General features: G+C 47.6%; 3 protein-coding genes across 3 annotated transcripts; all 3 read left to right on the plus strand.

The window, feature by feature from the left end:
- The first annotated feature begins 129 nt into the window (after window positions 1–129).
- Window positions 130–17,058, plus strand: pcnx1 (pecanex 1). The gene is made up of 35 exons (XM_077620624.1): window positions 130–872; window positions 1,509–1,726; window positions 1,812–1,911; window positions 2,014–2,050; window positions 2,258–2,320; window positions 2,651–4,120; window positions 4,201–4,330; window positions 4,408–4,607; window positions 4,717–4,810; window positions 4,919–4,976; window positions 5,677–5,900; window positions 6,525–6,678; window positions 6,758–6,790; window positions 7,389–7,560; window positions 7,646–7,756; window positions 7,876–7,967; window positions 8,035–8,144; window positions 8,248–8,353; window positions 8,437–8,529; window positions 8,604–8,754; window positions 9,455–9,596; window positions 9,677–9,854; window positions 10,583–10,691; window positions 10,903–11,032; window positions 11,098–11,156; window positions 11,240–11,455; window positions 12,003–12,256; window positions 13,137–13,367; window positions 13,445–13,545; window positions 14,174–14,555; window positions 14,633–14,907; window positions 15,038–15,213; window positions 15,310–15,782; window positions 15,845–15,985; window positions 16,296–17,058. Exons 1-35 carry the CDS (start codon window positions 720–722, stop codon window positions 16,434–16,436), a joined length of 6,777 nt encoding a protein of 2,258 aa, XP_077476750.1. The 5' UTR covers window positions 130–719; the 3' UTR covers window positions 16,437–17,058.
- A 232-nt stretch (window positions 17,059–17,290) lies between these two features.
- Window positions 17,291–22,892, plus strand: lgmn (legumain). Its single transcript, XM_077621152.1, has 14 exons — window positions 17,291–17,445; window positions 17,670–17,835; window positions 18,163–18,260; window positions 19,511–19,592; window positions 19,660–19,742; window positions 19,823–19,898; window positions 20,575–20,637; window positions 20,721–20,787; window positions 20,945–21,063; window positions 21,143–21,232; window positions 21,474–21,674; window positions 21,769–21,939; window positions 22,215–22,282; window positions 22,353–22,892. Exons 2-14 carry the CDS (start codon window positions 17,683–17,685, stop codon window positions 22,393–22,395), a joined length of 1,314 nt encoding a protein of 437 aa, XP_077477278.1. The 5' UTR covers window positions 17,291–17,445; window positions 17,670–17,682; the 3' UTR covers window positions 22,396–22,892.
- Window positions 22,893–23,016: 124 nt separating this feature from the next.
- Window positions 23,017–27,333, plus strand: chp1 (calcineurin-like EF-hand protein 1). The gene is made up of 8 exons (XM_077621153.1): window positions 23,017–23,240; window positions 23,312–23,392; window positions 24,155–24,227; window positions 25,514–25,594; window positions 25,678–25,805; window positions 26,002–26,063; window positions 26,644–26,766; window positions 26,849–27,333. The coding sequence occupies exons 2-8, from the start codon at window positions 23,326–23,328 to the stop codon at window positions 26,900–26,902; spliced, it is 588 nt and encodes a 195-aa protein (XP_077477279.1). The 5' UTR covers window positions 23,017–23,240; window positions 23,312–23,325; the 3' UTR covers window positions 26,903–27,333.
- The last annotated feature ends 263 nt before the right edge of the window (window positions 27,334–27,596 follow it).

A 27,596-nucleotide genomic window follows, 5' to 3' on the forward strand; every position in this document is an offset into this window, starting at 1 on the left:
TGAGGCACTCTCTATAATCTTGTCACTCTTTGACTTTTAATTTAAAAAAAAGTATGATTATAACCCTACAGATATGGTTCATGGATCCTGTTTTAAGAAACTAACAGCTAAAATTAAACTGAATAGAAATATTTATACTTTTAATCAGATCAATTCGATGCTTATAGTAAGGGAAAATAACGGGCGTTTTAAATGTAGCCATCAGTGAATTAACACCGTTGTAGCAATTAACTGTAATACACATGACTGCCGCTTGGTGTCACTATTAGTCACTTGGCTCAAGCTCCGCATCCCATTTCATAATGATTCAGCGTTTTCTGCGTTTGAAATGAATATCTCTACCCCTCTACTAGCACATTTAATCACGCTATTTTCCTAATGATGATGAAATGTTGTGCACCAGACAAAAAGACGCGTCAACTAAGGCACACGAGCCTCCTCGCGCTCTTCTTTGCGTGATACGCGGCGAAAGCCACGAAGAAGAAGGTGCTCGCAGGGCGTGGTGGGATAGCACGGTCCTCCGGCGGAGGACTCCAAACAGCAGCCAAGCTACCCCGGCTCGGCTCGGCTGACTGGGGCTAGCTATCGGCGGTAGAAGATGCCTAGGCCAGCGAACGCGGCGACGTTCGACATTTAGTCGTCGTCGCCGTCGGCTAAAGTGTCCCCCGTCGACGGCTTCGGGCGCTTCGCCACGCGTCGTCGGCCCATTGGAGCGAGCCATGGGCTCGCAGAGCCTCCAGATCCTCAGGCAGGGGGTCTGGGCTTCAATCACCGGCGGCTGGTACTACGACCCCGACCAGAATACGTTCGTCAACGCGCTCCATCTCTACATTTGGCTCTTCCTGCTATGCTTCCCTTTCACGCTGTACATGGTGAGTTCTTCAATCTTGTTATTTATTTATTTATCTATATATTTTGTTTCTACCAGGCCATGTTATAATCGACAAACAAAGCAGCTCTAAACCCCCCCGGTTGCCCGTCCAGGTCAGCGGCCAGTGGGACATTACATAGCCGCCTCCCTGGACTCGGTCTAATATCTGGAGTGTCAATAATTATTGAACGTGCTATTAAAGTCCAACAACGCTACGGAGACCATTTAAAAAAACGTCGTTTTGAACTGTTATTTTATTTAGTTCAGCGTTTTTCAAGTGACTTTATTGAAAACAACGCCTCCTTTCAATGTATTTTTTTTAACACCACCGGGTTAGTCCTGAGTTACTTTATTTATTAGGGGAAAGGAACGGAATTTTCCGGGATTCAACACAGCCAGAAAAAATACTTAATTAAAAATACACTTGGAAAATGACCCCAATATCGACATTTTTGGAAGAAAACAACTGCAAACTATTAGCCCAAGTGACATTGCAATGAAGTATTCCCACTCATATAGTGTGTCTCTTTAAATCTTGAGGGCATGTGACTATGTTTTGCAATGGGAAAAAACAATAATTGAATTTGTTTTCTTTCTAACTCACGACGCTCATGTTAATGGCAACGTCTTTCCGCAGGCGTTGCCGTCCACCATGGTCATCGTGGGCATCTACTGCGGCGTCATCGCCGCCATGTTCCTGCTACTCAAGGCGGTCAACTACCGCCTGCACCACGCGTTGGACGAGGGCGAGGTGGTGGAGCTGCAGGCCAAAAAGACGGGGCAGGCGAGACGAGGCGCCGCCGAGGGAGCGCGGGACGGAGCCGCCGCCCGACGTCAGGATGGCAACGGCCCGGGGTAAGGTTAATTTCACGCGATTTCCGGTGGCGAAGGTGTTAAAAAAATGGAGTTAGTGGAAAATGTGGGTTTTGTGTGGGTGCAGGGATCCTGGCGGGGGGATGGAGATGGCCGACTTCATCCGGCAAGAGACGCCGCCGGTGGACTGCAGCTCGCGGAACTCCTACGTGGGCATGGAGCAGCAGGTATTTCTTGCTCCCGTTGGACGCTTGGGCTGATGGAATTAAAAAAAATAAAAAATCAACTTTCCAATGGCGTGTTTATCGTCTTTTGCGGTCCCTTTGCAGACGGCGTCCACCCTCAGGAGAGTGACTGGAGCCAAAGGTGATCCATCAATATCTCAAAATAGAATATACATGTGGTCATATGATGTCACTTAGCTAGTAAATGTTAGCCGTATCGGGGTGCCGGGGAGGAGGGGGTGCTTCCGGATCACCCCGAAGCTAAGCCGCGTTGGGAAACAAAAGACGGCTGCACCTTCGTCCAGCGTAGTCATAATTAATCATAATGGCTTCCCTCCATTCTTTGCAGACGCAGGAAAAACGTCAGATGACATCAGCCTGACTCTCATGGAGTGCTGCCATCACGGTCACGGTATGCGCCCAACTTTATTTATTTGGACAAAATGGATCTGGATCTTTCTGTATCTGGGCCGATGAATTAATTCCGCACAAATTGGTGGCTGGTAATTGGATTGGATTGGATAACTTTATTCATCCCATATTCGGGAAATTTCGTTGTCACAGTAGCAAGAGAGTGAGGATGCAGGAATAGGAAAGGCATTTTAGACATAAATAGATAGGGAATGAGTAAGTTAATAAATAAATACATGAATAAATATATAATTAAATACATAAGCAAGTAAGCAAGTAATGAATGAGCTAGCATTCGTACCTTTGACTCTTCTTGTTCTTTTTTTTGAAGATCTCCTGTCGGACACAAAGATGTACTGCCTGGTCCCCAACGACTCCTTCGCTTCCCTGCAGCCGTCCACCTCATTGTGCCCGTCCGAGCTGTCCCGAGAGCCCGCCGACTTGGCCGGCGCGTGCCACTGCGGCTCCTCGCATGAGGACGCCGCCCCCCACGCCTCTTCGCAGAGCTACAGGAAGGAGCCCCGTTCGCGAGGGCTCCCCCGGACGTCCAGCTCGGCCGGCTCGGCCTTCCCCGACCCGGGCCTGCCGGACTTTGCCCTCTACCCGCCGCCCAGGAGGGGCGGCCTGGATCCCGTGTGCGAGCTGGACCAGGCCGTGGCATCCACCTCGGGCCTGGAACGTTACCGGCACCGAGAGCCACGCGGGGTGTCCCGCTCCGTCTCCAGGGACGCCGGAGAGGGCGGCTCGGGTCTGTACCAGGTGGACGCGGGCGGCGGGAAGGCCCCCAAATCCCGGCGGGGCGAGCGTAGCGCCGACAGCTTGCGCAGCCTGAGCGCCCGCAGCAGCGGCTCCACCGAGAGCTACTGCAGCGGCACCGACCGTGACACCAACAGCACCGTCAGCAGCTTCCACAGCGAGCGCACCGGCTCCACGCACGTGGAAAGCGCGCCCTCTCTCTCGGGGGACGAGCGAGCGCGGGACCGCTCGGACGCCGAGGGCGGGCCGTGCGCCCGCGGCGACGCCGCCCTCCCTTCCAGGGAGGCCAACAAGAACCCACACGCCAACGAGCTGACCGCCAAGCGCCCGGGGCGGAGCGCCGCCGCCGCCGTGTCCCCGCCCCCTCACGAGGGGAGTCCGGGGGAGCCGGACGGCGCTCGGTCGAACGCTCCGGTGCAGAGGACTTGCTCGCTGTCCGCCGGCCGCAGCGGGCGGAGGCGCGCGGGCAAGAAACGGGCCAGCAGTTTCGACGCCAGTCGCCACCGGGACTACGTGTCCAAGCGCGGGATGGCCAAGCCCTGCAGCGCCGTCTTCGCTGGCGCCGGCGGGGAGGAGGACTCCAGCGATCACAGCGAGCTCAGCTGCACCTCCAGCCTCCCTTCCGCCCGCCACCTGAGCACGGACAGCTCGTCCAGCGCCTGCCACTCGCCCGAGGGCCGCTACCGGGCCCTCAAGGGCAAGCGCCCGGCAACCGAGGCGGCCCCCTCGGAGGCGGGGCCGCGGGCTCGGGGGAGGCGGCGCGGCCCAGGCACGGGCGGCGCCAAGACGCACGCCCGGGTGCTGAGCTTGGACAGCGGCACGGCCGCCTGCCTGAACGACCCGGCGCGTCTGGGCACCCCCGCCGTCCCCGGACTCCTCACCACTTCCAAGTCGGACCTGGAAGCCAAAGAAGGGGAGGTCCTGGACGCCGCCTCGCTGCTGGGCCGCGCCTCCCAGCTGGAGTCGGTCACGCGATCCAGGAACAGTCTGCCCAGCCAGGCGCTGTTCGTGGAAACTCAGGACGGCGCCGCCGCTTGTCTGCGGGGTACGTACGCGCCAAAGTCGTTGTTACCTGATTTCCTCTCCCAATCGTAACGAAATGCCCGATTTTTCTCGCCCACGCAGCCCCGTGCAGCGAAGAGACGGTGGTGTTCCGCCGCGAGCGCAGCACTTTTCGCCGGCAGGCGGTGCGGCGGCGCCACAACGCGGGCAGCAACCCCACGCCGCCGTCCTCCTTCATCGGTTCTCCCCTCAGGTACGTTTTTTTTTTCAGGACCGTTCCCAATTCTTATGACTAAACGCCATTTTTTTTCCTCCTCCTCCACCCGGCAGCCTCCAGGAGGCGCTAAGCCAGGCGTCTCAGCCTCCGCCCACCTGCCAGGCCAAATCCACGCAGCCATCTCGCAGCGGCTCCCAGGTGACGGTGCTGAGCGCCAGCGCCTCCCTGCTGGCCAGGAACGGGAGCGCGCACCTGGACGGCTCTCAGGACAAGGCCTCCACGCTCGGAGCCGGCAGTTTGCAGGACGACCTCGGTAAATACGCCCGTTTCTTGTCATCTGGAACACAATGGAGGCCCTTAAATTACAACCGTTAGTTGCCACGTTCGGCCATTACAGCTGTCACGTGGTTGATTCTCCTTAGGAAAACTCACGCCGTCCCTGTACGAGGCCGCCGGTTGCGACATGTCCCTGGTAAACTTTCAGCCCGCCACCAGAAGAGCGTCCAACAACATTTGGTGAGCGTCACACACACACAAAAATGCCACGCGCTGCCTTTTAGCGCTGGAATTCCAGGGCTGCGCGTGCCTTCTCTTAAAGGAAATGTGATTATTTTGTGCTTGCAGGGACACAGACTCCCACCTTTCCAGTTCTACCTCAGTTCGCTTCTACCCTCATGACCTGGTGAGTCAAAATGGCTTTTGTGCAAAGCAGTTTTTCTTCCCAGTGGGTGGACATTTAAGCATTTAATACGCCTACCGGAATATCCTCGTGTTTGCAAAATCAAAGAATATTTATTCTTTTCCCCTCTTTCATTGGATGCCATCGACATTTAATGCCGTCAGTCTAAACCACAGGTGTCAAAGTGGCGGCCCGGGGGCCAAATCTGGCCCACCGCCTCATTTTGTGCGGCCCAAGAAAGTAAATCATGAGTGCCGACTTTCTGTTTTAGGATCAAATTAAAATGAAGAGTATAGATGTATATTACATTTCCTGATTTTCACCCTTTTAAATCAATCATTGTCATTTTTTAATCCATTTTTTCTGTGTTTTTAGGTCAAAAATCATTTTGCAAAATCTAAAAATATATTTAAAAAAGCTCAAATAAACATTGTTTTAGATTTATAAAACAACGGAATATTCAGGGATTTTAATCCAGTTCTTTTAATCCATTTATTTAAAAAAAAAAAAATCTAAATATTATATCTAAAATGGTCCGGCCCACATGAAATCGAGTTGACGTTAATGCGGCCCGCGAACCAACCCGAGTCTGACACCCTTGGTCTAAACCATAAAAATAGTGGGGGATAGTCAGAGGCGGGGTCAGTGTAAAGTCGAGGTCATAGCGGCCTCCATTGACAAGAAAGCTATCCCCATACCGCAGATCCGCCTGAACCGCCTACTCACCATGGACCCAGAGCTGTTGGAGCAGCAGGACGCCGACCTGAGCCCAGATCTCCACCACGTGTCACTGGGGGGCGAGGACACGGCGGGGACGGCGGTGGCGGCGGCCGCCAAAGCCAAGCAGTATTACCGCCTGTGGCTCATGCCTTACCTGTGGGTGGGCCTGCACTTCGACCGCCTGACTTTGCTGGCGTTGTTCGACCGGTAAGTCACCACCACCTGGCAACCCGCTTAGCATCTGTCTCGGGGGAAAAAATGACGAAAAGTACTGTGATGTCGTCATCTTAAATATTGAACACAAATGTTTGTTTTGGTCTTTTTAAAAAAATAGTTATTCCGTCTAAAAGAAGGAGAGAGAACCCATTTTGTTCATCCATTCTGGTTGTGATGTCACAACCAGAATGGATGATAATGTCTAGCTTTTTAGTGCTATGCTGCGCTAGCTAGCGGATGTCGACAGAACAGGCAGAACAGTCACATAGCAATAAGAGAATCGAAAACTAAAAAATATTACTTGCTATTTTTAATGGGCGGGGCCAAGGAAGACGAATAATATTTTATTAAGCCATTTCTGGCCCTTTTTCGGTTGGAATTGTGTCCAAAATATGGCCTTTTTAGTCACCTGCTGTGGGATTTATTTTTATTTTTTACACTAAATACGGGCTTCTATTAAAATTTTTCTCCAGTGATGTATCGGAAAAAAGCAATCCTGTGTATTTTTTGTTTGTTTTGTCAATTTTTAAACACGATTCTGACCTGCCTTTGTTTTCTTTTTAACGGCCACGGCCAATCGAAGCGTTTGTGAATGTTGTGCCGCTTTCTTCGCAGCAACCGCGAGGTCCTGGAGAACGTGCTGGCCGTGGCGCTGGCCGTCCTGGTGGCCTTCCTGGGCTCGCTGCTCCTGGTGCAAGGCTTTTTCACCGACATCTGGGTCTTTCAGTTCTGCCTCGTCATCGCCAGCTGCCAGTATTCTTTGCTCAAGGTGAGGGAAAGACGGACGGACGGCGAGGACGGACGGGACAAACCCTCGAACTCATCCTTCTGCTCTTTTTCATTGACAGAGCGTTCAACCGGACTCGTCCTCGCCGCGTCATGTAAGTAGTCGCTGCTAACTCAAGGGAGAACATTTCTAGGGTCTTTTCTTCATCTAAATGTTGTCTAGAAATTAACGGCTTGGTTTATTTTGGGCCGTGAAATGGCTTCAAAGCTTCTCATAGATTTTGCAAAGGTCTTTAAAAGTATTAAATTTCCCATGTAAAACACATCCATTTTTATTATTCACTTTTTTTTTAAAGCCATAGCGCTTGCTTATTAATGTCGCCCGGGTTCGGCCGTGGGCGCCGTGGCTTTAAATAGTCCCAGTTGAGAGCACGCGCACGCCTGAACATTTGGTAACATTGGCCACGCAATTTCGGGACGCTATCGGAGCACAAAGAACAAGCCGTTTTTATTTTGCTGGATTCCATTGGCTTTGCGTCATATGTTGCAATGGCTTTCAATACCCAAAGGCAGTAGCTTCCCTTAAAGAGACGGTACACGTCACCGCGGAAATTCTGCAAATGGAATCTAGATAATAAAGCCCGAATATAGTTGTAAAGGAACTTAATTTTCCATGTACTGGGATGGCTAAATTATCACGTGTCAGGAAATAGCCACGTGGTTTGAATCTTATGCTACTTGTGTCGCCCGCAGGGTCACAATCGCATCATCGCCTACAGCCGGCCCGTCTACTTCTGCCTGTGCTGCGCCCTCATCTGGTTGCTGCACTACAGCAGCCTGAAGAGCAGCTCGTCCCGCTTCACGCTCTACGGCGTGGCGCTCACCAGTTCCCTGGTGCTCTCCTCCGCCCGGGACCTCGTCATAGGTGAGGCTCAAGCTAGCGTCGTCGCGCCGAAGGTCAAGCGTGTGGAATAATGTCGCTCCTGCTAACGACAATCCTCCGTTTCCAGTGTTCACGCTGTGTTTCCCCGTCATCTTTTTCGTGGGGCTGCTACCGCAAGTCAACACCTTTGTCATGTACGTCTTTGAACAGCTGGACATCCACGTTTTTGGAGGCAACGGTAAGCCAAGTTTGGACGGTCATCCCGGGGACCGGTCGCAGATGAGACTAGAAATTGCAAATGGACACTTTACGCTAACACGACGTTTTCTCCCACGCTCCCTCGTCGCACGACCCAAGCCTCCACCAGCCTGGCGTCGTCGCTCTACAGCGTCCTGCGCAGCGTCCTCGCCGTGGCTCTGCTGTACGGCTTCTGCTACGGCGCCCTCAAAGTGAGCAAGTGCGCGCCGTTGCCCGGCTAGGATCACGGGCCCTAAGTTTGATCTCTCTCTCTTTAAGGAAACCTGGGAGCCTCATCACATCCCCGTGCTCTTCTCTGTCTTTTGCGGCCTGCTGGTGGCGCTGTCGTACCACCTGAGTCGACAGAGCAGCGACCCCTCGGCACTCTTGTGAGTGTTTTTATTGTTATTATTTTTTTAAATACAGTTAGACCCTTGAATGAAATCCACAATCGGTATATTTCCGCTATAAAGTGCTAACGTCGTCTCGTAGCTCGCTGATCCAGTCCAAGATTCTGTCCAACCTGCGGGACAGCGACCCAGAAGACCCCCTCTCCGAGGTGCGAGACCCTCTCCCCGAGAAGCTACGGGCCTCCGTGGTGAGTCCCGCGAGCGAACCGAACGCGCCCGGCGTCGCGTTGGCCGACGGCGGAATCACGAGCGCTCGCCCGTTGGTTTCAAGAACGAACGGCTGCAGTCGGACTTGATCGTGTGCGCGCTGGTCGCCGTGCTCTACTTTGCCATCCACGTCAGCACGGTCTTCATCGCCTTGCAGGTACGTTGCGGGTACGTCCGGGTACGCCTTCCCTCCCCATGTCGCGCGATCGCTAACCTGGTCGCCCGCCGTAGCCCTACCTGAGCTACGTGCTGTACTCGCTGCTGGGCGCGGTGGGGCTGCTGACGCACTACCTCCTCCCCCAAGTGCGCAAACAGCTACCCTGGCACTGCTTCTCGCACCCGCTGCTCAAGACCAAAGAGTATTACCAGTTTGAAGTCCGAGGTGAGCACGCCGTCGCCTCCTTTTTTTTGCCTCCAAAATGAAACCTTCCGTGTATACCACAGGTGTCAAAGTGGCGGCCCGGGGGCCAAATCTGGCCCGCCACATCATTTTGTATAGATAAGAGTATAGATGTATATTAAATTAATCCTGATTTTCTCCCTTTTTAAATCATTAATTGTATTTTTTAATCCATTTTTTCTGTGTTTTTAGTTCAAAAATCATTTTGTAAAATCTAAAATAAACATTGTTTTAGATCTATAAAAAAACAGAATATTCAGGGCTTTTAATCCAGTTCTTTTAATCCATTTATTTAAAAAAAAAATATATAGTATATCTAAAATGGTCCGGCCCACATAAAATCGAGTCGACGTTAATGCGGCCCGCGAACCAACCCGAGTCTGACACCCTTGGTGTATACAATGGAATACCTCATTCAAAATATAATTTTCCTCACTGCTTATCTGCACAAGGGTCGGAGGGGGGTGCTGGAGCCCATCCTAGCCAGACGAGGGACACCCCCAAACGGTGGCCAGTTAATGGAGACAAATAACCAGCACAATTTAGCATCCAATTAGCCTAGCATGCACGTTTTGGGGATGTGGGAGGAAAGCGGAGGACCTGGAGAAAACCCACGCAAGCCCGGGGAACACACTCCAACAGCCCGCACTAACGAGCGCAATCTGGTCTCGTCCAACTGTAGACGCGGCTCACGTGATGTGGTTCGAGAAGCTCCACGTGTGGCTGCTCTTCGTGGAAAGGAACATCCTGTACCCGCTGGTCATCCTCAACGAAATGAGTGGCAGCGCCCGGGAGCTGGCCAGCCCCAAACGACTGGACACCGAGTGAGAGAACTGCCTCGCGCCGGTCCTTTTAAAACAATGTCTCGCTTTTTTTTCTTAACGCCATTAAATCGTCCCATCAGGGTGGGCGCCCTGATGATCACCATCGCAGGCCTGAAGCTCCTGCGCTCGTGCTACAGCAGCCCCACCTACCAGTACATCACGGTGCTGTTCACCGTGCTCTTCTTCACCTTCGACTACCGACACCTGTCCGAGACGCTGCTGCTCGACCTCTTCCTCATGTCCATCGTCTTCAGCAAGGTGCGCCCAAATTCCACTCCTACGTTGAAATTCATCCGTTTTTGTTTAGTGTTTAGGTCACCATTTTATGCACAATTTTGTTTGCTATAAACATCTCAAATCTCTGTTTATTTGAATTTGACGGATTGCCATCCGTGTGCGGTCGATTGGTCGCCGTCTTTTGGTCGTCCCGACCGCGACAACGGGCGACCAAAAGACCGGTGACCAAAAGACCGGTGACCAAAAGACCGACGACCAAAAGACCGGCGACATAACAAGGTAAAACAAGACGGTCTACTCATGAATAAAAGCCAACAATGGCCATGAGCCGACGTGTGAGTGTAGAAGAGTTTGTATGTACATGCGCTGTCCCTTTAAGAAGCGACGTGAGTTCGTCAGGGTCTTAACAAGTTCTCCAACACAAAACAATAAAAGTCCGGGAAATTTGGAGCTTTTCTTTAGCCTAATAATTAATAGGGCATTAAGTATGACTAAATAGTCATTGGCAGTTTGTATTTAGGGAATTTGAGCAACCATTTAAATGGTCATTATCACTTACCCTCCGGGCAACCAAAAGACTGGCAACCAAAAGACTGGCAACCAAAAGACCAGCGACCAATCGACCGTGTACCTTGCCATCCGTGCTAGCCAATGGGTGAACGACTGTTTTCAATAGTTGTTCCTAAAAGGTTCCAAAATTGTTTTTTGTTTTTTTGGACTGGTGCTTTAATGCTATTTTTGGTCAACAGTTGTGGGAGCTGTTCTACAAGCTGCACTTTGTCTACACCTACATCGCGCCGTGGCAGATCACGTGGGGCTCGGCCTTCCACGCCTTCGCGCAACCCTTCGCCGTGCCTCGTATCCTTCTCACGCTATCTCTCTTTTCCTTTAATATGTCTTTTTTTTAACGACGGCGGTCACGCTGTCGAGTCACCTTCGCTCTCCCGTTTGGAGAATGTTTACTCCGTTCACACAATGGAGGTCACGCTGACATTTTTTTGAATTTTTTTTTTTATAGCTGGCAAATGTTCCAAATCCTATTCCTCCTTGACCTCCCGGTTCGCCGCAGACTCTGCGATGCTCTTCGTGCAGGCCCTGGTGTCGGCCATCTTCTCCACCCCTCTCAACCCCTTCTTGGGCAGCGCCATCTTCATCACGTCTTACGTGCGGCCCGTCAAGTTTTGGGAGCGCGACTACAAGTAGGTCTCCAAACCGTCGTGGCCGGGTATTCCACGTTGACCTTTCGGGACTTTTGTGCCCTCAGCACCAAGCGAGTGGATCACTCCAACACCCGTCTGGCCTCGCAGCTGGACAGGAATCCGGGTGAGATGGCACGCCGGCTTCAAACGGGTGGGACGGGTGCGGTCCTGTCGCCACACCGCCCTAACGCCTTCTGCGGGTGGCAGGCTCGGACGACAACAACCTGAACTCCATCTTCTACGAGCACCTGACGCGCTCGCTGCAGCACAGCCTGTGCGGCGACCTTCTGCTGGGCCGCTGGGGCAACTTCACCACGGGCGACTGCTTCATCCTGGCCTCGGACTACCTCAACGCCCTGGTTCACCTGGTGGAGATCGGCAACGGACTGGTCACCTTTCAACTTCGGGGGCTGGAGTTCCGAGGTGAGTGAAAAAAAATGCTTGCCAGTTCCATTCCTACGCCGGCGTCATCACCTGAATTTCTGTCCAGGTACTTACCGTATTTTCTCGTATTATACGCCGTATTTGTCGCTCCAAAAAATGATGACTGAATCCAGGGTACGGCTTATATGCGCATAAAAAGTCGACATGCACGAAATTGCAAGTTGACAAGGACAAATCGCCATAACGCAAGAAGATGCGGCAGATACGGTCATTTATTGCAGAAGATAAACAGTTAAAACAGTTAACAAAATTTATTTGGATTTCTAGAAATGAAATTAAAGAACGAAAATAAAGCGTATTTTGCATAACAGGTGAAAAAAACTCACTTAGTTGTGCCTGCCATTGCTTGACAAACGAGACCGCTACGGACACACTTGCTGGTTGTACCGCTCACATGACTTCCTTTTTGAATTTGTCTACGTGCAGGCAACACTGAGCAATCCAGCAATCGATTGATACAGTATCTCAGAAATAGCACGTGTGATGATTTTTCTGAAAAGTAACTGATTTTGTTGATCTTCCTCAGGCACCTACTGCCAGCAGAGGGAGGTGGAGGCCATCACGGAGGGCGTGGAGGAGGACGAGGGCTGCTGCTGCTGCGAGCCGGGCCACCTGCCGCACGTGCTGTCCTTCAACGCCGCCTTTGGCCAACGCTGGCTGGCCTGGGAGGTGCTGGTCACCAAGTACGTGCTGGAGGGCTACAGCATCACCGACAACAGCGCCGCCTCCATGCTGCAGGTTTTCGACCTGCGCCGCATTCTCACCACCTACTACGTCAAGGTCAGTCGTACGGATTGTAGCTCCTCTTATTGTTTCCTTTAAAAACCTGCCTGGAGTGGCGAGAAAAAAAAAGTTCTACCGTATTTTCATGACTATACGGCACATCGTATTTTTAGCCGCAGTGGCAATAACGAGTGCTATTTCTGTATTTGACACACACAAAGGACGCACCGTTTTTATAGACGCAGCCAGGCATGGCAAAACATACCAGCTTAAACATACACGCTAAAAACACGTTTTTAAAAAGGCAACGGAAGCAAAACTGAGTTGGGTTGTACTTTATTTAGCCATTTTACAACTTACTCACGTCATCATCCCCCACAAATCCATCAAAGTCCTCATTTTCTGTGTCCGAATGGAACAATTTTCCAAATGAGTCATCGAAAACGCAGTTTTATACGTTCATCCAGGCGGCCACAATCCATTCGCAAATAGTAGCTAGCTAGTAGCTAGCGTAACTATTCAAACGCTGCTTTCCATGCTTCGTAAAGCTGTATTGATGTCGATGTATACAGACCACAATCCATTGGGTGTATTGACAAAAGAACTCTATATCCCAGCAGTCACTGTGCAGTACTTTTTCTACGGGGAAAATAGTAGAGTCGGGCGGGGCCTGCTTGCCGTAGTTGTGAGAGATGGTGTACCCTATTGACTGATTTATTTGATTTTATCGTGATAACAATTTTAGTATTGGTCCATATATAAAGCGCACTGAATTATAAGGCGCCCTGTCTGTTTTGGAGAAAATTTAAGACTTGTGTGCGCCTTATAGTCGTGAAAATACGGTAATTTTAAGAAGCCCATCCACCGCGGCTTTTGAGTCGGAATGTTCCTCCGATGTCAAGGTATGACGGGGTAATCTTCCCCTTTTGCTCTTCAGGGCATCATCTACTACGTAGCGGCCTCGCCCAAGCTGGAGGAGTGGCTGTCCAACGAGACCCTGAAGGAGGGTCTGCGAGCGTGCGGCGAGCGCAACTACGTGGACCTGGACCCCACCTTCAACCCCAACATCGACGAGGACTACGACCACCGGCTGGCCGGCGTCTCCAGGGACAGTTTCTGCGCCGTTTACCTGGCCTGGATCCAGTATTGCAACTCTCGCCGAGAAAAGGTGGCCAAAAGGCTTAATTTTGGGGGGCTCTTTGTCAAAACGCTGACCCAGCTCGTTTCTTTTTTGCCGTTTCGTAGCCCCTGAACGCCGAGAGAGACTCTCCTCTGGTGTTGCTTTGCTTCGGCCTCTGCGTGCTGGGGAGGCGGGCCCTCGGAACGGCCGCTCATCACATGTCCAGGTCAGGTGCACCACAACTCTGCCTTGACTTTATACTCTGTTATTTATTCATTACGCTTTATAAGGTGAGCTGCTATTGACGATCGCTAGGCGTCCAATTTTTTGTTTTGACCGAGGGTGATCCCATTTTGAATCTCCAGTGGCAAAAACATCACATTTCAAAACATCTGGCATTTTTCTTCTTATCCTATTCACATAAATTCCACATTTGAGGAATTCATGAAAATCAAGGTGCACAAAAGAAATGTTTTGTTTCATTGGCCCCCAGCAAAACGCTGATATCAACAGACCTGAGAAATCCTTAAACCTTTCAGGAAATGAAAAAAAAAACAGTAAATGATCCAAAATGTACAGGAAGTGACCCAAAACAACAAGGTCACGAGCCAGAAAGCAACTCCTTTTCCGTCATTGACGACGACCGCCGTTAAATTTCAGCGCCATCGACGTCATTAGACGTCCAATCGCTTTCGACTGGGGTTCATTCGTTTAAAGGTGTTGGCCAAAATGAATCCGGAGTGACAAGATATAATAAAAAAATGTCCACTTTTCCCCCACGAGATGTTTCGGTTTGACGCTAAATGTGTTTTTGCCCGGCCCCATTTCATTTTTTTATTTTTTTTTATACACAGCAACCTGGAGTCCTTCCTATACGGGCTCCACGCCCTTTTCAAGGGAGATTTCCGCATCTCGTCGGTACGGGACGAGTGGATCTTCGCCGACATGGAGCTGCTGAGGAAAGTGGTGGTTCCGGCCATCCGCATGTCCCTCAAGCTCCACCAGGACCACTTCACCTCGCCGGACGAGTACGAGGAGCCGGCCGTGCTCTTCGAGGCCATCGCCGGCCACGGGCGCAACCTGGTCATCGCCCACGAGGGCGACCCGGCGTGGCGCGGCGCCGTGCTGTCCAACGCGCCCTCGCTGTTGGCGCTGCGCCACGTGCTGGACGAGGGCACCAACGAGTACAAGATCATCATGCTCAACCGCCGCTACCTCAGCTTCAGAGTCATCAAGGTGCGTTCAAATTTTCACGTTGGCGTCGCCGTTCGAGGCCGATCCCCACGCCGTTAACGTTGCCCCGCCCCCCGCAGGTGAACAAGGAGTGCGTGCGCGGCCTGTGGGCGGGTCAGCAGCAGGAACTGGTGTTCCTGCGGAACCGCAACCCGGAGCGCGGCAGCATCCAGAACGCCAAGCAGGCCCTGCGCAACATGATCAACTCGTCGTGCGACCAGCCCATCGGCTACCCCATCTACGTGTCGCCGCTCACCACCTCCTACTGCGACTCGCACCCGCAGTTGGGTCGCGTCCTGGGCGGGCCCATCAGCATGGCCAACATCCGCGACTTTGTGGTGGGCACCTGGCACAGGTACGTCACGGGGGAGGTCTCCAAAAGTCGCACGCTTTCTTCTTCTTTTGGGAAATTGCTACTTGTTAGCGGACCGATTGCCAATCGAATTTGCTTGACCGCATGGCTAACGCGTCGCTTTTTCCATCAGGTTACGAAAAGGCTGCGGCGCGGGTTGCAACAGCGGAGGCAATATCGAAGATTCCGACGCCGGCGGGATGTCCTGCGGCAGCGGGAGCGGCAACGGGATGACGGGCGATTCGCAGCAGAGTTCCGTCTCGCACGGCGGACACGGCGGCCCTCACTCGTACCAGCCGCACGCTCTGGGTGAGCTTAAAATCGTAGCGCCGCGTGGCGATCAAAGATCCAAATGATTCCAGAATGAATTTGTAATGAAATATTTGGCGGCCGGCCGGTGCCCAGGCTCCAGTCAGAGTTCCCAGTCCGTCCAGTCCAGCCTGGTACGCCACTCCCCGGCCCGGGCGTCCACGGCCAGCCAGTCTTCCTCGTACCGCTACGGCGGGGGCGGGAACGGGACGGGCAACGGCCGCCACTCGTCGCTACGCACGTCGGCCACGGGCCTGGAGACGTGCCGGCGCTCGTCCACCAGCCAGCTTTCGCTCCGCACGCTGCCGGCCTCCCTGCAGCTGCGTCTGGGCTCCAGCTCGGACCCGGCCGGCCCGTCGGCCTCGCCGTCCAGCCACAGCATCCCGCCGTGCAAGCGCCACACGCTGGCGGGGCTCCTGGGGAACGACGGCCTCTGCGGAGTGGTGATGGACCCCCTCGGCCAGCACCACCACCATCACCACTACCATCACCATCAGCATCAGCAGCTGCTTCACCATCACCCCGTGGTGTCCACCCCGCGCAGGGACGACATCTCCTACAGGGTGCAGGTACGTACGGGACCGGAATGTGACCCCGCCCCTCGCCAACACCTGTCGCGCTCGCCGTTCAGATCATGGACCCCAGTCAGGTCCTGGAGAACATCAACGTTTCCAAACGGAAGGAACTGCAGTGGCCCGACGAGACGGTGAGACTGCGCGCCGGGCGGACCTGCTGGAGGGAGTGGAGCCCCCTAGAGGGCATGGAAGGACATGTGAGTGGAAAAAATGGCACTTTACCTAATGGAAGGTTCTATTATTATTCTTTTTCCTCATGTTCATGTTGTGGAGACCATTTCCCATCCCAACATACCAAGATGAGCTTTCTGAGATCATTCCTGTATTTAAAATTCATATTTTCTCATGAAAAATGAAAACCTTTTGGAGTTTAAAAGCCGAAAAAAGTCATTTTGTTTCCATTTGAACAACGGTTTATTTATAATTGAGCTAGCGATCCAAATTATTATTATTATTTTCCTTTTTCCTACTTTGACACAATTTGACGTGGCTTTTGTTTTTCCCCAGGTGATTCACCGGTGGGTGCCTTGCAGCCGCGAGCCGGCCAACCGCTCCCACGTGGACAAGACCATCCTGCTGGTACAGGTGGACGACAAACTGGTGCCCATTATAGAGACGGGAGTGCTCGAACTGGGCGCCGAGGTTTAACTTTAACTTTCTGCCTTGCTTTTATCATCCTCGGTTGGGGGGGCGGGGCTTCAAAAATGCTGCATCGACAGTCATCGCTCATTGATTTCTATGCATTCTTCTTTTGTTATTAATCATCTGCCAAATATGCCCGCTTCTTTTGCCCTCTCATTTGTAGTCATTCCACCCGGTTGGAACATTTCAACTTGCACTATAATTTTATTTTCAATCTACAATGGCGTATCCACACATACGCATCAACGTATATGTGCATAATGGCTCTATTTATTATTACGACAGACTCTGAATGGCCGCGAGCGATATCGATGCCTTGGAATGACGATTAAAATGCAATCACCCTTTTTTTCTTCTTTTACCGACTTGAAAAGAACTTTTTACTGTATATCCATATATATTTACACAAATATATGTATATAGATATTAAAAATTGTTGAGCGTATAAGATATTTATTACTGTGAACATTGTATTTACACGTTGGACTTTTTGAGATAAAAAGAAGGTTATTGTATTGAGGACCATGAGGTTGAAAACAAAACGGAGGGTTTTTTTTCCTGATGGATTGTTTAACTATTTAACTTAATTGCTTTTCTATATGGAGAAATAAAAGTTTGATTTATTTCAGACGAGTTGTTGTGGAGTTTGTTGGGACGGAACAGCTGTTGAACGGTGGGTCAAGACTCAGAAATGGTAAGAAACGTCATGTTGTGTTGTAGTATTGATAATAAAGCGGTAATTTCGCCATTATTTTACTAGTTGGTCGTCATGAATATGATTCCGGGACAAAAAAAATCTAGTCTAAGTTCTTTAAAGAGCATGTGATTTGTTTGGCAGGAAAGCCCCGCCTCCCGCGTGCTCTGATTGGCTGCCGTTTCACGACATTCCAAACAACTCTCCTTGTTTTTCGCATAATATATAACACTGCCTTCCTCCCCGTTTCAGATAATTCGGGTTGTTCACCCACTTCACAGCTTCGTTTGGACATTTTTCCCACTTTATCACAGCCTGCAGGTAATACAAATATGTTATGACGGTCTCTTTAATTGATTTTAAACAACGGTGCGACGTTTTGTTAAGCTAGCTAGCTTGCGTGTGCTACTGTCATGTGACAACATGGATTGAGGTGGCGTCGTGTCGTCGAAATTGTCACGTTAAACTCTTAAATTAGACACTCGGGTGTACGAATGTGTTAAAAAACAACTCGTGACTATAATGTTGATATGTTGTTGCGCAAGTTGAGGCAGGAAAATGGTTCGTCTTCTGGTTCTGCCGGTTTTGCTGGGACTCGCCACCGTCGCGGCCAGGTCGCTGAATTCCATGCCCGGAGGGGAGCCCGAAAATGGGAAGAATTGGGTGCTGATTGTGGCCGGATCCACTTCCTGGTACAACTACAGACATCAGGTAAACGTTGACGTAAAAAATGTAACTGAATATGTTCTATCCTGAAAGGTCACATTTAAGACACCATTTGTAATATCGCTAAATATGATCAATCTGTCCACACTCTGTAACAAATAATATTATAATTAAATTCACTGTACTTCGTTTTCTGTTTTGGGGGACAAATGGCAGTATTTAATAAATCCTGCCATGTTCTATTGCTTATTACTAAAGAATGACACCACAGTGAATGATTTTTTTTAGTGCCACTGACACCAATGGACGTCCAAATCGTTCAGAGGTCTATATAAATAAATTGATTAATTGCTTGATTGTTTTTTTGACCAGGCGGACGCTTGCCACGCCTACCAGGTGGTCCACAAGAACGGCATCCCGGACGAGCAGATCGTGGTCATGATGATGGACGACGTGGCGACAGCGGACGAGTGAGAACTTCCTCAATTTTAACCTAAACACCGGCCATTAAAAAAAAAGCAATTTGCGGGCCCAAACAAACTATGAAAAAGCGCCACTTGTATTCCATCCACCAAGGATTTTTCATTTAAAACACACACAAAAATGCAAATATTCTATTTCTCTCATATATTTTTAAATAGATAAATATTTGGTGTCTGAGTTCTATAGTCTCAACTTTCCACAGCACATTCTTTTTCATTCTAATGCACATATTTATCTAAAACAAATCTTTTTTTTTGCGTCCGTCTTATCAGTTCTGTCAGCTTTTTACCAGCTTTCCTGTTTTTGGGGGCACTCCGCCAAATGCTCTACACAAGTAAAACTGAAATGACAAAACTTTCCAATATCATCTTTAAATGAAATATATTTTTGTGAGCCCTGGAACAGCTCCTTTTCACACACACTTCCTCTTTTTGATCTTATCTGACACACTGATTTTAAAGAGAAATGAAAGTGGCACATTGGTTTGTTGACAGTAAAAAGACCTTGTGTCAGGTTTTTTTTCTCCTCTTTTTATGTACTTTTTCGCAGAGACAGCAAAACTTGAGCAAAAACAAAATGAGCTATTAGTCATACACACACACGCACAGACACGCGCGCACACAGTTGATCATGTGATTTCTCCTCATTCCACGTTAATGATCACTTAACCTTACCGTAAAGCTCGACATTTCGTTATATACTCGGCAGACGTCCTCAGACGTCCAATCCGTTTTCAAATAACATTAGCGGCAACACTAACCTTTTTTATTTATTTATTTTTTACCGATAACAAGAACTGATTTTTAAAAAAGCAATCACTTTGTCTTTTGTTGTAAAAACCACACGTGCACTTTTTTTTTACTTCAGCAAATGTTTGCGTAATGATGAGGAACGGTCAAAGTGGAGCGTGCAGGAATAAAGCTGCAGTCAAGCGAAGTAAACATTTGTCGCGTTTAATCGGATTATATATAGAAACAACGTTATTTACATTTTTGAGCTGGAAAAAGTTGGACGGTTATGTAATGGTATCTATTTTTTAATACAATAATACCTGGTTTATGGCGGTTAACTGCTTCCAAGACTTGTTCTGAGATGCCCAACACTAACTCGGAAACCCTTTAAAAAAATGATGCAGCTTAGTAAACGTGTAAACACACACCACTTGAAATGAGGTTAAGTTTGGCCAAATATCTAAATATCCAGAGGCTATCGCGATAACGCTTTGTCCACCTTTTAGGAACCCCACGCCCGGCGTCTTGATCAACCGGCCCAACGGTAGCGACGTGTACAAGGGCGTCCCCAAGGACTACACTTATGAGGTGAGCGGACCGGAAGTGGCATTTCGCCCGCTTTTTTCCCCTCTGACCGCCTGCCGTTGGTTGCCAGAACAACACTCCGGAAAACTTCCTGGCCGTGCTGAGCGGCAACGCCTCCCAGGTGAAAGGGGGTTCTGGAAAAGTGTTGAAGAGGTCAGCGGTCAATCCGGCGCCTCCTTTTGCTTCCTGGATCCACGCGTTAGTTAACCTTTTTTGTTTTTGTCCCTACACAGCGGCCCCAACGACCACATTTTCGTTTTCTTCACTGACCACGGAGCTCCCGGACTTTTGGCCTTCCCTGCTGGAGAGGTTGGATCCATTAATTTCTTCTTCTTCTTCTTCTTTCTTTATACACAATATATGGATCTAAATAATTAGTGATTTTGTAATGATTTAACTATACAGTACATGTCCCCCGCCCACAATTTAAAGAATATAAATAGATGATGTACACAGGCGTGAATATTGTTGACACTTTAATCAAATTTATGTATAAAACAAGAAAAAAAAAATCTACTGAATATATGCCACACATGGTTTAAGAGACAAAGTACCTTTTAGGACCTTTTTTCAAACATATAACAGTTTTTATTATTCCAAAAACTAAAATAAATACATTATTTAACAATGCATAAAAATATATGCCTCACAATTGAGGGTTTTCAAAGAGGTAGATGAGAAAAAAAGCGAATTCATTCACTCAATTTAACTGATAAAAAGAAAAGCCTTGTGTGTACGCATCATGGCCACTGGAGGGCAGCATTTGACAGAAGTGCATGTATTGATACACTATTGTTTTTTTTTTAATGACAAGCGATGATTGTGAATTGTTTTAGGTACAGAGAGCACATGCGTGTAAGTTATATTTCTTGTCAATGACAAGAAATTAGGTGTTTCTGGGTTGTAATATTTAATGTATTGAGTTAAACACAATATTGTGCAGAGGTGGGGGTACTTTGGTGCATTGAAAATGTTTGTTTTTCAGCTGCACGTGGAAGATCTCCAGAAGACCATCCGGTACATGCACCAGAATAAGAAGTACAAGAAGGTGTGGAGTCCACCTAAAGCCTCTCATAATCTTCATGGTCATGACGTCGACACTGTTAAAATTGTTTTGTTTTTGTTCCTTAGATGGTGATCTACATCGAAGCATGCGAATCCGGATCAATGATGAAAGATCTCCCAGATGACATTGATGGTGCGTTCGGGAAAAGAAATGACATTTAAAACACAATGATTAAAATAAGAATACAAATATGCAAATACATAAAAAGTCATCAGAATATAAAAGGAATCGATACACTTCAAATTGAGAGTAGCAGCCGTTTACTTTGGTGTTTTGTGTTTCTTTCCAGTTTTTGCCACAACGGCGGCCAACGCGCACGAATCGTCGTACGCCTGCTACTACGACGAACAACGCAACACTTACCTGGGGGACTGGTACAGCGTCAACTGGATGGAAGACTCTGACGCCGTACGTCGCGACCTGGGCCTCGACCTCCGCGTCCGATAGCCACCGGCCGCTTTAAAATGGTCTTTTGTTCTGGTTGCAGGAGGACCTGTCCAAGGAGACTCTTTTGAAACAGTTCCGAATCGTTCGGATTCACACCAACACCAGCCATGTGAGGCAGTTTGGAAACAAAGTGAGTTCACTCCCAATTTTTCCCCCCAAAAAAACACCACTGTATTTTCTGGACTATAAGTTGCACCTTTTTGGGGACTTTGGCTGTTTTTTACTGTTTCACTCTGACAGCCGACAGCAGTCATTTTCCCAGTCCCCAAAAATACGGCCTTTAACCAAAATGAAATATTGGCAATTTTCTAAAATATCATTGTAAACACATCTATAAAAAGTTGATCAAGCCTGACTGACGCCCCCCTCAGACTCTGGGCCACATGACGGTGGGGGCCTTCCAGGGGATGCGCACGACCGCGGCCCCCCGAGCCCGGCTGCCTCCCGTGGCCGAGCCGGATCTGACCCCCAGCCCCGACGTCCCCTTGGCCATCCTCAAGCGGAAGCTGATGGCGTCCAACGACGTGAACGTGGCACGCGACCTTCTCTCTGAAATCGACGAGCACTTCAAGGTAGGATCGACTGTCAAATATCATCCTCGATGCATTGTTTAGAGACAAAAATATGCTCCAACTTTGAAAAAAAAAACAACAACTTTGTGTATAGGTAAGAGAGATGCTAGCGGCGACTACGCGCCAGCTCGCCGAGACGGTGACGGGCGACGGCGCCGAGGCCGTGGAGGTGATGAACGAGAGGCGGGACCTGACGCAGCACCGCTGCTACCGCGCCGCCGTGGACCACTACAAAATGAACTGCTTCAACTGGAACAAAGCCCAGGTACAAACGGCGACTTGATTTTGCTCTATACAGTGGTACCTCGACATACGAGCGTAATCCGTTCCGAGACTGAGATCGTATGACGAGATTCTCGTCACTCGAGCGGACGTTTCCCGTTGAAATGAATGGAAAACAAATGAATTGGTTCCAACCCTCTGAAAAAAACACCAAAAACAGACTGTATCGTGTTGATTCCATGTATCTATATCAAACAAAGAAAATCATTCTTTCTTTTGTTTAAATTTCTCCATGATGCCGTGCTTTTCCGTTTCTAGTACGAGTACGCGCTGAGACATCTGTACGTTCTGGTCAACTTGTGCGAGAGAGGCTACGCTGCGCAAAGGTAACCCCCATATTTGATGAAAAATATGAACAAATGGATGCAGAGTTCTCACGTTGTTGTTTTTGTGTAGCATCCAGATGGCCATGGACTCTGTGTGCCACTACAGCAAGTGAACAAAACCCCCAAAATATGAAAGCTGATTTTCTTTCCTTTCTTTTCGCCTGAAACAAGCAATCAACACTTTCCTCATTGTATTTGATTTTAATGAGTTGCACTATCAAAAGGTTTCAGGGTGACTTGTGTTTTTAATGATTGCGTGCTTTTAAGGAAATGTTTTTTCTTTTTATTTGTGCGAATGTGTTTTGCTCTTAGCTTTGTGTGAACGCGAATGTTTACTGACACGCTGATAAAAAGGTGAATGACCAAAAAAGCTCAAAATTTTGTCGTGTATTGGTTGCAACTCGGTTATGAAAATGATTATTCATGCTTGTCTTTATGTAGCCATTATTATTACAGGCACTATCCCATTTGACCAAAGATTACAAGTACAATTAGCAAATCCATGTTGTCAACATTGCTATAATAACTTTTTCCAAAGGACTAAGCATTAGTTACTGTTTTTTCCAAAAGATTTAATGTGTCCAATAAAATATAGAACATTTTATTTGTACACACGGGTTTACTAGGCTAACGCTTACTGGCACGCTAGCATCATTTCAACACGGCACATATGACGCTGCCTATTTTCCCATTTTAATCAGGCACCAACACGGCTACCCTTGAGCACACCGAAGCCCCACCCACTCGATCAAGACGGAAGATAAAAAGACCGAAACTCGTCTTTCTTCACCAGACGAGAAAACAGCACCGTTCTCGCTAAAGTCAACTTTAAAACAGATAACTGATTAGATTTTTGGTCTTCTCCGGGGCGGACTTGAAAGTGTCCCAAACTCCCCCGAGACTTTTGTTTGGTTCCTGGCAGTGCGAGCTAGTCGGCTATTGAGCTAGCTGCTCAAGGGTAGGTTGTTGTTTTTTTTCGGGGGGTGGGGGGCTAACTTTGACGTGAGCCGGTTCGGTTCTGTTTGCTAGTTTCGAACTGCATTATGGGATCCCGGGCGTCCACGTTACTCCGCGAGGAAGAAATCGAGGAAATCAAGAAAGAAACCGGCTGTAAGTTATTCCATTTTCTTGTCTTTATCTCCCCTCACAAGATTCTAAATGACACCATTAAATATGTACATTTCGGCCTTGTTCCAATCAGAGAAATGCTCCTATTTGAGCGACGAAAAATGTATTTTATGGCTTCCAGTAGTGCTGTATAACGGGCGTATAAGAGATTATTTTCTCATCATAATAGCATTACGTCCTGTGTACTTCCTGGTGGGAAATCTTTTATCCTGGTAGGGTCGTAACGGTAACTTAATTTCCATCATTAAAAATAAAGTTTCACTAGAAAATGAGCGCATTTCAAAGGCAGAGGTTACAGCGCATTTCTCTTGCAGTGTGCCGCGGCAACGCATACAGTGTCCTCGACTGTGTGAGGAAGGTGTGAAGTTATGTGTTATGTGTCATGTTCCACTTAAATTTTTAAATTTTTTTTATTATTATTATTTTATTTTATTTATTTTATTTTATTTTATTTATTTTATTTATTATTCTTATTTTTTTATCCTTGTGAATCTTTGTATTTTATGTCTTGCAATGCTATTAAGTGAATAAATCATACGAGGTTCATTAATAAATTCACAGCCTTTTCATTTATTTGTAATTTTCCTTCAATCTATTGATTGTATATATATTTTTTAGTTTTATTTTCAATGAATATACTCCATTTTCTTCTATTTCATTTTAGTCAGGCATTTTGTTACCGCAAAACAAGATAGCCAAACATTTTTGTATGTGACATTAACGTGCTTTTGTTGTTGTTGACAGTCTCGCACAGCCAGATCACTCGTCTTTACAGCCGCTTCACCAGCCTGGATAAAGGAGAGAACGGCACCCTCAGGTCAGATACTTAGCTAAACGTCCAATCCACTGACGAGCTGCCATTGACAACGATGGGCGTCCAATCGATTCTGAATGTGGAAGTGGCCGGGGGCGATCGGTCAATGTCTCTTTTCTGTGGTTTGCGATTAACTGAAGGCTTTCATTTAAGTTGGTAATGGATGAACGTGCGGGTAATGATTACATTGACAAAAGCCAGTTTATTGAAGTTCAACACTTTGGCCGTGCTTGCGTGTTGACACAACACGTTTGGGTTCTTGGTGTCCTTTTGCCAGCCAGGTCTTCCTCTATTTATTTATTATCAGAGTCAATATCTTTAGGATGTGGCATGTATATATATTTCTATGTGGTTTGATGCTCCAGTGCAAAAATTGGCAGTCCGAGGAAATGGCGTCGTTAGGAAACAAGGTGGTGGAGAGAGAAGCTTGAAATTGCTAGTGAAGCAGGAATTGTCATGTTTTGGGAATATAAAGGATTGACTCTTGACCCTGGAACTATTAAATAGATTTCATTTTTGTATGTTTAGTTGGATGTTGTCTAGCTTGCATGGTGTAGGGCCGTGATTGGTTGACTCATTTAGGAACTGCCTTAATAGTTCAGCCTTTTACGTTTGATTTATTTGAGGAAAAACTGAAAATATAATTTTTCTTCGTTTTTTTTTACAAATATTTTAAAGAAAATGTTCAAATACTATAAATGTTGTCTTTAAATGTAAATGAATTCCCTCATAAGGGGGGAAAAAACGCAGTAAATATTTTCCGATCAGATGGTTTGATTGATTGAGGAAAGAAAATGTGGACTTACTAGGTAAAAACGGAAGTCAAAAAGACACCCTAAGGAAGAAAATGTGAATTTTTCAGGTCAAATTAGGAAGTCAAAAAGGCACCTTGTGGTGACATTGACTCATTCACTCAGTGAATCGCGAGTTGCCACAACAGCGAGATTAGACTCAACGTGACATGGGGGATGAACACCAAGACAACTTTTTGACTTTCTTCAATGACCTCCGTTCTTGTTTAATCTTTTATTACACGTTAAAAAATAACGTAAACCGTAAATACCGACGCTCAATGGACAGAAAATGAGCCGTAAATATCCCAAAATTAAGAAAAGGGGAGCCAAAATGAAGTCTTGACCATCCTTTGACATTGGCCATTATCCAATTCACTTAGAGTGGGAGGAGAGAATCAATGTTTGTTTGACAAAAACTGATTGGACAGCGTCAATGGTAGCCCGCGACTTAACCTTTTGGGCCAATAATCATAATTGTAGCCATCATCTCCGCAGTCGAGAAGACTTCCAGAGGATTCCGGAGCTGGCCATCAATCCTTTGGGTGACCGCATCATCAACGCCTTCTTCCCGGAAGGGTGAGTGAGGCTTTTATTTTGAAGTTCTCCCACACGTTCCAGCGGAAAATTTGAGGGTTGTGCACTTTTTGGGGGGGTGTCAGAGAGGACCAAGTGAACTTCCGAGGCTTCATGCGCACGCTGGCCCACTTCCGACCCATCGACGACGGCGAGAAAAACAAGAACGTCAGCGCCACCGAGCCCCTCAACAGCCGTTCCAACAAGCTCTTATGTGAGTGCTTTTTTTTTCTTTTGTCATTTTGACATTTGGAAAGAACACTTGATCATTTTCAACTGCTTTCTACGATGAGTGCTCGTGCAGTTTTTTCAAAAATGGGTCGCTGACTGAATATTGTGATTGCTGGTTTTATGTTTTATTGTGACAAAACAACAATCACTAATGTCTGCTTTCCCTTTCTTTGACTCAGTCGCTTTCCGTCTCTACGACTTGGACCGAGATGACAAAATATCGCGGGATGAACTGCTCCAGGTGAGCGCTGCCGTCCTGCCTCGTCCTCTTTTGCTCCAAAATGACTGACAAAAGAATGTTTGGGCATTTTTTGAACTCCAACACAATTCTATCAATTGATATTTGACGGTTTTAGGCCTTTTAAGCAGGTTTAAGATGTTTTTAATGAGGAAAAAAAGTCACATTTCAAATCATTTAATTGTACATTTTATTTAAAAAAGTTTTTTTTTGATTGAATATACTATTACAAAGATTCTTGAAGGTGTGTGTGGGTCAGCATTGTTTTTAAATCTTAATTTATTCAATTCCAAGTAGTCCAAAGTTTCACTTGACCTTTCCTAATTAGTTTCCATTGGAATCCTATTGGCGTTGGCCACGAAACTCCCGTCATCCAATGGCAATCCTCCGCCAAGTTGACTCAAAACTACCAGTAAATTTCTTTTTTAAACGGCGCTGAAATGGAAGCAGGAAGTTGCCCCATGTGCTTTACCGTATCTGACGTAAATGCTAGACTTTGCCCTCACGTGGATGATTAGCTCACCCCCATTTTTCTGGAGTTTCTTCCCGTAAGCTGACATTTTAACGTGTGGGTGTCGGCCAGGTGTTAAGGATGATGGTGGGCGTGAACATCTCGGACGAGCAACTAGGAAGCATCGCCGACCGAACCATCCAGGAAGCCGACACTAACGGGGACAGCTCTATTTCCTTCAACGAATTCATTAAGGTCAGTCTTGACAACAACGCACGTCCGATGAATATAAACAAATAATAATACTTTTTGGGGTGTGTGTGTGTGCGTGTCATAGGTGCTAGAGAAGGTGGATGTGGAGCAGAAAATGAGCATCCGTTTCCTGCACTGACGACGTTCCTTTTAGCCAATCATGATCGCCACGTCTGGACATTTTCGTTTTTGTCTCCTCTCACAAACGGGTGACGGCGGTTCTCGTGCCCAAAAATGTCTTTGTGCCTTTTGATTTGTTTATATATGCAGACCCCCACGCCCTGCCAGAAACATAATCAAGGTACGATCAAAATTACAAATTTTTTATGCAGTGCTCAGAGTGGCCAATGATAGCTGCCGACCCTCCCGATTCCAGTGGGCTGGATCACTAACCGCTGTTAATGTCAGTCTGCCCGTACTTTAACTGTAGCGGTCGACCAATAATTCTACTGATTTACATGGTAATATAAATAATGTTATTTCTTGTATAGGAAGCTAATATAAAGAATAACTAGTGAAATTCAATGCTTATAAGATTTATTTCAATTCAATAAAATGAGGTGCCATGTATGGACTTTTATTTTTATGTTGTTCAAGCTCTTTAATGTTCACTGTTCTTTACATGAAAACACCCCAACCCATGTTTTGTGATCACTTCAAATGTAATAAGACATTTAATTTTAGACTAATTACTTTATCTGGGGTTTTTTATTTTTTTAACTTTAATATTGAATTATACTCTTAATTTTTCCTAAATACTTGTAGCATAAATACAAAGTAATATAATGTAATAAGACATTTAATTTTAGACTAATTACTTTATCTGGGTTTTT

This window comes from Stigmatopora argus, chromosome 15 (assembly GCF_051989625.1).
Source record: "Stigmatopora argus isolate UIUO_Sarg chromosome 15, RoL_Sarg_1.0, whole genome shotgun sequence".
NCBI classification, from domain to species: Eukaryota; Metazoa; Chordata; class Actinopteri; order Syngnathiformes; family Syngnathidae; genus Stigmatopora; species Stigmatopora argus.

Coding starts and splice junctions, on each gene's coding strand:
- chp1 (XM_077621153.1), top strand. CDS start 23,326: ATGGGATCCCGGGCGTCCACGTTACTCCGCGAGGAAGAAATCGAGGAA. Junction 23,393..24,154: donor AATCAAGAAAGAAACCGGCT/GTAAGTTATTCC, acceptor TGTTGTTGACAG/TCTCGCACAGCCAGATCACT. Junction 25,806..26,001: donor CCGTTCCAACAAGCTCTTAT/GTGAGTGCTTTT, acceptor TCTTTGACTCAG/TCGCTTTCCGTCTCTACGAC.
- pcnx1 (XM_077620624.1), top strand. CDS start 720: ATGGGCTCGCAGAGCCTCCAGATCCTCAGGCAGGGGGTCTGGGCTTCA. Junction 6,791..7,388: donor ACTCGTCCTCGCCGCGTCAT/GTAAGTAGTCGC, acceptor TGTCGCCCGCAG/GGTCACAATCGCATCATCGC. Junction 10,692..10,902: donor GCAACCCTTCGCCGTGCCTC/GTATCCTTCTCA, acceptor GGTTCGCCGCAG/ACTCTGCGATGCTCTTCGTG.
- lgmn (XM_077621152.1), top strand. CDS start 17,683: ATGGTTCGTCTTCTGGTTCTGCCGGTTTTGCTGGGACTCGCCACCGTC. Junction 19,593..19,659: donor CCAAGGACTACACTTATGAG/GTGAGCGGACCG, acceptor GTTGGTTGCCAG/AACAACACTCCGGAAAACTT. Junction 21,940..22,214: donor TCAACTGGAACAAAGCCCAG/GTACAAACGGCG, acceptor TTCCGTTTCTAG/TACGAGTACGCGCTGAGACA.